Here is a 12,003-nt window from a genome sequence, read left to right on the forward strand (position 1 = left end):
ATAAAAGCCCTATCCGATTCGTGAGGTGCAAGCACAGTCAGCAGAGGTGCGCGATGCGGTGCCAGGCGAAAGTATAAATCAGGCTTCACCCATCTGGTGTATTACTCCGCCCACCTGAACAAATCCTTATAGAACAGGCAAGTTGTGCTTTTGTATTTTGTAGTGCTGTATTTAGTAATCTGGTAGGGTTTTGCTTTGGCTTTTTCGGGGTTATTTATTGTGTTATCCTGATTGCAACCAAAAAATTGGGAAATCTCTGTAGACTGATGTCATTACATGCCCTTCAGCCTTATAATCTTAAAATGTGAGCCACCAGCTGTTCTGACATCAGCTGCAGATGTGATTGAATGGCGAAAGTAGTTCTTCATACAAAATTATTTTTATTATACACGATTATGTCGTCTAACTGTTTTATAAACGCAATATCACACTCGTAGCAGTGTAATATGGCTGTATATCATCACTAGTGTGGCACTTAGGCACTCAGTTTGTGGCCTCGATCCATCGCGCGCCTCCCACCAGTGCCGATATACAGCCATATTGCACTGCTTGTCATGTGATATTGCTTGTGTGTGTATATATATATATATATATATATATATATATATATATATATATATATATATATATATATCGATATATTTCTCCTTTCCAAAATATATTATGTTCATCAATGGATAAACCACCCAACACTAAAAACACAAAATAGTGATAGCGAAAAGGAAACTGAAAGAAATGAAAGTGCAGGTAACACTCACGATTGTAGAAAGTGATGATGTGCAGACAGTTGAGCAGCTGCCTCTTATACTCATGGATTCTCTTCACCTGAATATCAAACATGGAGTTGGGGTTGATCTTCACTTTGTAGTGCTCCTCCAGGTGCACAGCAAACTTCAGCTTGTTCTCCTTGAACGGGGTGAGAACAAACTAGTTTAAAATCCAAAACCTACTGACCTGTTGATACTGTATGAGCCACATGTGCAGTGGTTCCAACCTGTTTAACTTTGGCGATGTCTCGTATGAAAGCCTCGTCGTTGACAAAATCACGAAGCTTTTGCAGCTGATCCAAGTCACGGATGAAGTCCTCTCCGATTTTCTAACATTTTAGAAGACCAAAGAAATGAAAGTTGTCTCTTGTATGTTATATGTTTGGCATTAATGTAATTAAGGATTCTTAAAGGGATAGTTCACCAAAAAAAAAACATTTACTCACCGTTTACTCAAGTGGTTTTAAAACTTTGAGTTTATGAAGATATTTTAATGAATGTTGGAAACCGTTAACACCCATATAAGGAAAAAATACTATGGAAGTCAATTGTTACAGGTTTCCAACATTCTTCAAAATATCTTATCTTGTTTTCAACAGACAAAACTGGAGTAAGAATAAGTCATTTCAAAATTTATATTTTTTCAAGAGTTCACACTTAGCTGATGATTAATTATAAGCTTGTTTGGCATGCTGTCCCAGGAGAGAGCACTGAGCTCATAAGATCCTCGAGCCCGGGGCTCCCTCCCGTTGCAAGGCAAGAGGGGAGTTTGAGCTCAGGTAGATCTCGAGAACTCCCCTGCTGTAATAACCAATGAACAGCCAGTGATTGCTCTTGAGAGATAACCATTTACTAGGAGCATGTCTATAGTGCTGGTTTGGATTAGTCAATTAACTTATGTTGCATGTTTTTTGGACGGTGGGAGGAAACCGGGCAACCCAGGGGAAACCCACGTGATCACGGGGAGAAAATGCAAACTCTGCACAGAAATGTCTGCTGGTTTGGTAAAGCCTAGAACCAGAGACATTCTTGCTGTGAGGCAACAGTGCTAAGCACTGGGCCACCATGTCACCCATCTAGGAAGAAGGAGGAGTAGGGGTGGATGGGGGGGATTCTTCAAAACGAAGATAGCGGTGGTACGTAATCGTGGGTATTTGTAGTAGTTTAGGAGTCGTCTGATTGGTGCATAGAGAATTGGATAATGCGGATCCAGCCGCTAGCAATCATAAGCATGTGATCCTCTCGAAATTAGTTTATAAATAAACTTCACTGAGTGAACTATCCCTTTACGTGTTTGCTTTCTTAAATCCAAAAAGAAACTTTTTATTAGGCAGGTATTACAGAAAAGAGCAATTACTGTGAACATTCTTTGGTGGTTCAGTCATTGCTAGTTATTTTAACATGCAAAAAATGAAGCTATGAAATATGGCACCAACCTCTGCGATGACCTCAGCCAGACCAGGGTTGCACATCACTAACCAACGGCGAGGGGTGATGCCATTGGTTTTGTTCTGGAATTTGTGTGGATCCATCTCATAGAAATCTTTGAATCTGTTTGGAAAAGTAAAAGCTGATCAGTTATGCCATTAATTACTATAGATCATGACTTTTAAAATCAGTACGGATTCAAGTCAATTATTCATTACATCGCACTAGTAAGAACAATTAAATATAGTTTTGTCCTTTTTGCAATCCGGATCAGCAGCAGAATCTCAAAAAAACAAACAATTTTTTAAATTAATTCAGCTCTCAATGATACGATGACAGAAATTACAGTCTGTCAAGGAACATGAAGCTTTCATATGGCATGTAGGGTCATTATTGAATGAACAGTTGTTTTATAGTTAGTTAAAGGGTTCATTCCTTCCAAAATGACAATTCTGTCAACATTTACCATTGATCATTTCATAATCGTTTCAGATCTTAAGAAATATTTGTTTGTATATTGAAATTCTGTTCCCCTAAATCTCTAATACTTCAAAATGTAAATAAAAGTTTCACTCCCATTCATAAAATCTCTCCTGTAGCCTCATGGGATAGTAAAGTGTCCATTTAGTTGTGGGTCAAGTAGTACTGTAGGGCACCTGTTTACTTCTTGCCTACTGTTTTTATTACTAATAATTTGGACATACTACTCTGCTCGCATATTATTTTTCACATACATGCTGTTGGACGCATTGGTAGGCTCTGAGTAAAGTTTCTAGTAGCCTATAAATTAGCTCTTTGTTAGCATTAATAACAAGAAGGTGAACGTTGTTAGCGAAGAATTACCATGTTTTTATTTTATTTTACCTCCTGCTTTGCTATGGTCCGGACGTCTCTGCCTACTGCTCCGCTCTTTGCACTTATGCGTTTTTATATTTTATACTCTAATTTGAAACCGCACTTAAAACTGCAGTTGTTAAACCCCCCTTGAAGAAGAGCAACCTGGATAAAACCCTATTGAGCAATTACATGCCAATTTCAAATCTCCCTTTCATTGGCAAAATCATTGAAAACGTTGTTTTTAACCAGGTTAATGTGTTCTTGAGCTCCAAGGGGTGTTTAGACAATTTTCAATCTGGTTTCAGAGCACATCATAGTACTGAGAGCGCCCTTATAAAGATAATCAATGATATCTGCCTAAATACAGATTCAGGCAAACTAACAGTGCTGATATAACTCGATCTCAGTGCTGCATTTGACACTATCGATCACAGCATACTTCTGGACAGACTGGAAAACTGGATTGGGCTGTCTGGGACGGTCCTCAAATGGTTCAGATCTTACCTTGAAGGGAGAGGTTACTATGTCAGTATAGGTGACCATAGGTCGAGGTGAACACCCATGACATGTGGAGTCCCACAAGGTTAAATTCTGGCACCTCGCCTGTTCAACCTTTATATGCTCCCACTGAGCCAATTAATGAGAAGAACTAAATCTCCTACCACAGCTATGCTGATGACACTCAGATCTACCTAGCCTTACTGCCTAATGACTACAGCCCCATTGACACCCTCTACTAATGCATTGATGAAATGAACAGTTTGATGTGCAAAAACCTACTTCAGTTAAGCAAAGAGAAAACTGAAGTCATTGCATTTGGGAACAGAGCTGAGGTTCTCAAGATGAATGCGTACCTTGGCTCTAGGGGTCAAACAACACAAAATAAGGTCAAGAATCTTGGTGTGATTCTGGAGTCAGATTTGAGTTTCAGTAGTCATGTCAAAGCAGTAAGTAAATCAGCATATTATCATCTCAAAAACATCTGCTTTGTTTCCAGTGAGGACTTAGAGAAACTTGTCCATGCTTTTATCAGCAGCAGGGTGGATTACTGTAATGGACTCCTCACTGACCAGAACCAGGAAGTCAGAGCACATCACACCTGTCCTCAGGTCTTTACACTGTCACTGGCTCCCAGTCACATTCAGAATAGATTTTAAAGTATTATTACTTGTCTCTACTGTAAATCACTAAATGGCCTAGGACCTCAATACATTACAGGTATGCTCACTGAATAGAAACCTAACAGATCCCTCAGATCTTTAGGATCAAGTAAATTAGAAATTTCAAGGGTTCAGTCAAAGCAGGGTTAATCCGTCTTCAGCTACTACGTCCCCCGCTGCTGGAATCAGCTTCCAGAAATGATCAGATGTGCTTCAACATTAGGCACATTCAAATCAAGACTGAAAACACATCTGTTTAGCTGTGCCTTTACTGAATGAGCACTGTGCTACGTCCGACAGATCGCACTATTATGTTTTTCTCTTCTTTTTCATTCTTTTATACGCTGTTTTACCACATTTTAATCTGTTTTTATGTGTTTTTATATTATTTTTTAATTTTTTATACTTGTCTCTTTTATTCCTGCTTATGTAAAGCACTTTGAATTGCCACCGTGTATGAAATGTGCTATAGAAATAAACTTGCCCTGCCTTGCCATGTTGCTAGCATGCTTTTCCATGAATTATCATGTAGTTAGCATTTCTTGCATCTGTTAGCAAGTTGCTGACATAGCAAGCAGTTGCATGACTTGCTGTTGTGTTGTTATCATATTTAGCTTGAATAACCATGTAGATAGCAAGAATTAGTATGGTGTTAGTGTTTTTAGAAATAATGTAGCTAGTAATAACTAACATGCTTCTCTCAAGTCTTTAGCATGAATTAGATAGTCATTAATCTGAATTATGTTGCTAGCATGTTTTATCTTGAATTTGCAGGTAGAACAACATATGCTGTGCAAGGGAGGCTTTGAAACATGGCTGCTGGTTTATGCTGGTTTTACTGGTCGTGAGCTGAATTAAACTGGTTGTTTGCCAGTCATGTGCTGGTTTTTGCTGGTCATGTGCTTGTCCTGACCAGAAAATGACTCAACCAGTAAAGAACCAGCTTAAACACACGTGTGTGTCTTTTCGCCAGAGTTTTAGCTAAATTTACATGTTTCTGAAATGTTTGATGTTTTCAGCACGTTTAACATGTTGCTCGCCTAAATTAGCTGCTTACATGCCGTAGGCTAGTTGCAAATATCATTTAAATGAGTTTTCAGAGCCATTTATTGTTGGATCAGTTAGAAACGAGATGCCAAAAAACCTCCAAGGTTCTTACACCTTTCCAAAACCAAATTTAAACACTATTCAAGCACTTTAAAGGTGAATTTGAAAACTTTTCCAGCACGTTACCATGGTGATGAATTACATATTTACATAAATATATGCCCATTGTCATAATATTATGTCAGATACTATTACTAATAGTATTCAAGGGGAACACTGAAATAAGTTGAATATACAATATGCCATTATTTGAACATTTTTAAATATACTTATTAGTCCACCAGAGATTAAATTTCATGCAAAAGCATTAACATGTCTTTTTAATATTGATTTAATAGGAAAGATAAATTCATATGAAAGCAACACAACTGCATTTCCAAGCAGTTTCAAGCATTGTATTCAAAATCTTAACAATTTTCAAACTTTAAAAACACTAGACTACAATTCAAGCATTTTCAAGCACCTAAGAACTTCAGATCAGCATTGTACCCACAAAAAAAAAAGACTTTATTTTTTTATTGCAAAAATGACTTTATTACTTAGATTTTTTGTCTTGTATAAAATAATCTGCCAATGGGGTAAGCAAAATAATCTTATGCCAAAAGGAAAAACAGAATTATTTTGCTTACCCCATTGGCAGATTATTTAGCTTGTTCTAAGGAAAAACTCACTTAATATTTTTGCATATTATTTCTGAAAACAAGACCATATGTTTTGCTTGCCTAGAAAATGCATCTTGATATAAGAATTTTTAGATATTTGGACTAGAAACAAGACAAAAAAAATCTAAGAATTTTTGCAGAGCAGGTCTGATTTGATTTTGCTGGCTGTTGGACAATTCTCAAAGAGGTTGTGTTTAGAAATTTGGTCTCACAATAACTTAATTTGTTCTTACAGAAACTCAAACATTCCATGTGACACAAAAGAATGGACCTCATTGGTTCTCACATATCAAGCAAGCATGCCTGAGCTTCAATGACTGAATCTGAATGATGTAAACAATGTTTTCTTATCATTGTTTACACGTGTCATGATCACCTACACGTCACATTTACAAACTACAATTTCCATCATGCCGTTCACACACACCGGTTGCCGTTCATCACTGATGACTCACACACAGCTGAATCCCATCATCACTGATCATCTGGACTACTTGTTCACCACACATACACCAGTTCAGGGCTGAGTCTTCGTTTGCAGTCATCATGTGTTAGTTTTGTTTGCTATTTGTCATATTCCTGATCTTGTTATTTTGTTATATTCTGATCGCCGCCTAGTTTTTGACCTTATGTCCGTTTTGACTACATTTTGGAAGCCCTTTATGTACCTGAATTGCCCGATTTGACCATTGGCTGCTTATACGAATCCTCTTATTAAATTGCACTTGGACCCTTACTTTTGTTGTCTGAGACCCATCTCCACACGTGACAATACGCGGATTATTTCCTGAAATTAAATCTGTTCATCTTTTAAGTAATTCTGTTTCTTCAGAAGACACCATACAATTAAAATCTACTTTGTATTTTCTTTTTGAACACAGTAAAGCATCAACGTTTTCGGGTGATCAAACATTCCTTAGAGCAAAAAGATTTGATTGGAAATGAAGATGAATTTCTTGTGTCTGGAACATCATAACGGTGAGTAAATAAAGACTGAATGTAATTTTGGGTGAACTAACCCTTTAAGATATGTAAAAGTCTATGTGGTTTGCTTTATGTGTGTTTAAAATCTTACACTGTAGCTTTAAGGATGTCCGAGTGGATTCGTGCGACACCGTTGACTGCATGGGCACCAACAATACACAGATGAGCCATGTTGACCCTCTTTTGTCCGCCCTCCTCAATCAGAGACATGCGGCGTAAGCGGTCCATATCACCGGGGAAAAGAGAGGCCACACGCTACAACAGTAAACAAACACTGTTATTTATACAGCACACTCGAATTTAACCCTTGAGCATAGATCTAAATTATATCATTTCAGATAAATCTCAACTTTGCTATATGTAATTTTGAGGATGCACTTTATTTTTTTTTTTTTTGAGGTTGATACATTTTTTTTACTTATTCTTGTGCACTAGAGAATTTCGTTTTTTTGTTTTGCACGAAATACTTGGATAAAACTATAAAAATAAAAAATTTATTTTGTTATCAGTATGTTTTTTTAACTGGGACAATCAGTGTTGCCAACTATTTCCAATGAAAAGTAGCTAAAGCCTGCCCGAAAAGTAGCTAAATGTTGCCAGATGATGGCACACACTAATTTGCATATCAGTGACGTCATCACGTAGTATCTGACAAGAGTAAGCCTATCATGTCTCTACTCTTTGAGGCGCTGTGTATTATTCATTCATTCATTTTCTTTTCGGCTTAGTCCCTTTATTAATCTGGGGTCGCCACAGCGGAATGAACCGCCACCGTGTATTATATTATATTATATTATATTATATTATATTATATTATATTATATTATATTATATTATATTATATTATATTATATTATATTATATTATATTATATTATATTATATTGAAACATTACATCCAGACAATAAATAGGTTCTTATTAACATATTACTTTGTGTGATGACGTCATTGCGTCAAAACTACATCTTTATATATATGTTTAGTTTGTTTTGTGTTGTGTTTAGTATAAAAATAATTAATGTTTTCTTAAATTGACTGGCGATCTCAGCAAAAACATTACTTGACAAATGTCCATTTAGATTTGTATGAAAAATATAGTTGACTATTTGTAAAATTCAAACACTTTTTGATAATAATAATTTTTTTATTTGTAAATATAACACTCATAATGAACAGTTACATTCTTTTAATGAACTTTTTACATTCTTACTCTTTTTAACTTGTGAAATTAACACATTCGTGAAAGTGACAACAATTGTACTGGAATTCATTGCAACCTAAATTACCAACAATTATACATGTTAACAAATAACAGTAAATTAAGAGTTAAGAAAAACGATCTGAGATAGCAATTTAACTTGAATGTGAAATGTGTGTTTAGAGTGAAGCCTGCAGCCACTGTTCTTTTGAGTCACTTTTTGAAAGTTGCTAAAACTAGCCAAATAAATGTTAAAAATCGCTAATTTTGTTGCTAGGTGCTTTTTGAAAAAAAAAAAGTTGCTAGGGTACTATGAAAAGTTGCTAAATCTAACAACAAAATTGCTTTGTTGGCAACACTGGGGACAATGGAGTGTAACATTGCTGTATAACAAATCCACATTTAGGCTTCTAGTCAAAAACTATCTGCAGTCACTTGTTAGCTTTTTATACAACAATAAAGCAGTAAAAATATCTTTAATATTTCTATTATCTATCTTTTGAATAGTGAGGACTGATGTTTACTATAGTTTAGCCAGAGCTGCTGAAATATCAGCTTAGATTTTTTTTGATCTCCTGCATGCACAAACTGCAGATTATATAAATATTATATTTTCAAAATATGAACTTGCTGATTATTAGTATCTATACCAGAATCGGCCATGAGAAGGATGTAAGTACTGGTAGTATAGGATCAAATTTTTCATATTGTACATCTCTAGTGTTCAATTCACAATTAAAAAGTCTTTGTGACCCCAATATATTTATGTTTGTTAAGATTTATTTTATTATCTGTGAATGACAAAGTAAAAATCAGCCTACTCTTGACTCATTTTTCGTGTAAAACTGTGTTGTAGTTTAGTGTGGTGTTGAAGCTGGACCTCCATGTGGCGGCGGTTGATTTCGTAGATGATCTCGAGGTGTCGGGGCAGCAGGGTCTGGAAGAGGTCGATAGGCCAGCGTTCCAGAGCCTCAGGCAGCACAGTGTGGTTGGTGTAGGCGCAGGTCCTAACACAGATGTCCCATGCCTGCGGAGAGCGAGGAAATCAACACAGCTACAGCTTGTCCGGTAGACTTCATTTATATCCAACTTAAATTTGCAACACCTTTAAGCTAATGCCTGTTACTGTATACACAAGGAAAAAACAACATTTAGTTTCAACTAATACCAACAAATAATGAAATAAGCAATGGTGATCAAGATAATTTTTGCAGACCACCTCAGCTTCTCCGTACTTGGTCGCCCTCTGGTGTTTGCCCAATCAGTGTTTTATCAAACAGAGCTATGGCACGCTGTTTTAACATTTAATCTATAAAAACAAACTAGTACTCGATCTAGCTTCATTCTACTCTTACTTATTTCTTTAGATCATTAAGTACGAGTAGATATTTTTTGGGCTCCATAGGTTTTATCCTTAAATAAGCTTGTTTTTTTTTGTTTTTTTTTCATTTTTAAAAACACTAGCGTAACACTTTAGAATAATAATCCATTAGTTAATGTATTCATTAACATAACTAAGTATGAATTATCTGTCAAGCATTTATTAATAATAGTTCAACATTAACTAATGCATTATTAAAAATCAAAAGTTGTGCTCATTAACATTTAGTTAATGCACAGTAAGTTAACACAAACGAATGTTATTAACTAAATATAACTAAATATAAATTATATAACTAAAATAGCATTAACTAATGTTAACAAAGATGAATAAATACTGTAATAAATTTATATCTAATTGTTTTTCTAATGTTAGTAATTACATTAACTAATGGACCATTATTTTAAAGTGTTACTGACACTAGTACTTATTAATTAAACAATTGTTCTGTTTCATTAGATATTAGTAACTTATCAATAGGTACATTTTAATCAGACACATATTCATTAGATACAACTTACTCTTATCACATGGCGGTTTATATCGAAGTTGATATTTAGCCGCACCATGTTGGTGTTTCATAACATCAAATTTTTACGAGGTGGGTGGTTAGCCCAATGCTCAACCCCCAACCTGGATGGCCAGGACATACACACATACACTACGGACAATTTAGCTTACCCAATTCACCTATAGCGCATGTCTTTGAGCTGTGGGGGAAACCGGAGCACCCGGAGGACACCCACGTGAACACTAACCCAGCCGGGACTCGAACCAGCGACCTTCTTGCTGTAAGGTGACAGCGCTACCCACTGCACCACCGTTCCGCCCCCCATTAGATACTACTAGTAATTTATAAATAGATACAAATACCCAATGAACAAGTAGTATTACATACTGTTAAAATGATGAAATATATATATATATATATATATATACATTTGAATTTTTTGAGGCTATATTGATAATGTGCCACTAAAATCTCTCTCACATATTTTAAATGAAAGAAGAATCGTTTCTTAATGCACATTGATCATGCAATGCATAACTGGCAATCCAAACATCTACAGGTATTCTCTATCTAAAAGTATGTGCATTATAAATATCATAGATATAGTGAAGCTTTTTCATTGTGGCAATCCAGCAATTACCTCTGATTTTACAAGGGAAGAAGTAGGCTACCTTTCATTCCTTTTGATTGGGTTTTGAGTTATCATTGGGCTGGAAATGTTCTTGGACCTGGGAACCCTGAATTACTAGTATACATAACAAAATATGTACACCTGGAGTACATACTAGTTAAAACTGAATAGGTGATATTGTGACTGAAATGTGACCTCAGGTAATCACTATTAACTAATAGTATATAACAAATAAGTAGTAGTGTGTAATGTAGTGTTCTATGTACTGTATGTATTAATAAGTGCTAGTGTTTGATTATAAATTATTAGTAGTATTATAAAATGAATTATAATTACTGGTATTTAATTAAGAGGGACCAGTATCTAATTAGAACTTTCATGAATATGAACTAGTGTCATTTAAAAAGGTACCAGTATGTTAAGCATAAGCAAAAGCAACTTATTAAAGGTCCCGTGCTTTGAAATGTACATTTCTATTCAATGTTTGGCGTAATTTCAACTGAAACACGGAAAGAGGGTGGGCCATAGTGTAGCTCTTCCCCTTTTTATAAAACAGCCAGTAGCAATTTGCTTCATCACAGCTCTGCCAGTGAGATAGGTTGAGCTCAGTGAGATAGGGAGCAGGGCATATCAGATACTAGAGAGCATTTGATTGGTCACAATTTGATGAGAAACTGAAGTATGAGGCATTTGCTGTGTCCCAATTCACTCAATAGCCTAGTGGTTAGTGCGTCGACATATAGCACCCAGGTGCTCGTGGTGACCCGAGTTCGATTCCTGGCTCGAGGTCCTTTGCCGGTCCTAACCCTCTCTCTGCTCCCCACACTTAACTGTCCGTTAATCTCCACTGTCCTGTCATTAAAGGTGAAAACCCCTAAATAATAATATAAAAAAAGTATGCACTTTTTTTGTAAAGGAAAAGTATATACTTTTGAGTGTGTAACAGAAGAGTATGCAAACTTTGGGACATACTACTTCCTCGTTAACAGAAAGCTATGTTGCTTAGTTATGTCCCCTGTTAATTATCTCGACACATCATCCACATATCTTTTATATTTAATTACCTACCTTACTGGAGAAGCAGCAGCAGGATAATCTGCCATTGGCGAGTCTTTCATTGAGAGAAATCAAATCAGGTCCTTGGGTAATTATGCATTCAGAAGTTAATGTGCAAACATATCTTGATATAAGTTCACATTGTTGTTGCAGTTGAAATATAACCTTGAAAAAACAGTTTAAATACGTTCCATTGGGCTAGATATTGATTAACAGTCATTCAAACAGCTTTCCAGAAGCCTTTCTGCTTGACTGTTGGTCTCACGTGTCCACCATGTTTG

At 35.9% G+C, this 12,003-nt stretch overlaps 1 protein-coding gene across 1 annotated transcript in view; it reads right to left on the reverse strand.

The window, feature by feature from the left end:
- The window catches only part of LOC130215013 (glycogen phosphorylase, muscle form-like), a 32,439-nt gene that overhangs the window by 9,092 nt on the left and 11,344 nt on the right, over positions 1–12,003 (reverse strand). The window contains exons 10-14 of the mRNA XM_056446904.1: positions 9,024–9,170; positions 7,037–7,200; positions 2,204–2,318; positions 995–1,096; positions 759–906 (exon numbers count right to left, since the gene is read on the reverse strand). Of these exons, the coding sequence (XP_056302879.1) occupies positions 759–906; positions 995–1,096; positions 2,204–2,318; positions 7,037–7,200; positions 9,024–9,170 (676 nt within the window). The remainder of the gene's footprint in view (positions 1–758; positions 907–994; positions 1,097–2,203; positions 2,319–7,036; positions 7,201–9,023; positions 9,171–12,003) is intronic.

Source organism: Danio aesculapii, chromosome 21 (assembly GCF_903798145.1).
Source record: "Danio aesculapii chromosome 21, fDanAes4.1, whole genome shotgun sequence".
Classification (NCBI taxonomy): domain Eukaryota; kingdom Metazoa; phylum Chordata; class Actinopteri; order Cypriniformes; family Danionidae; genus Danio; species Danio aesculapii.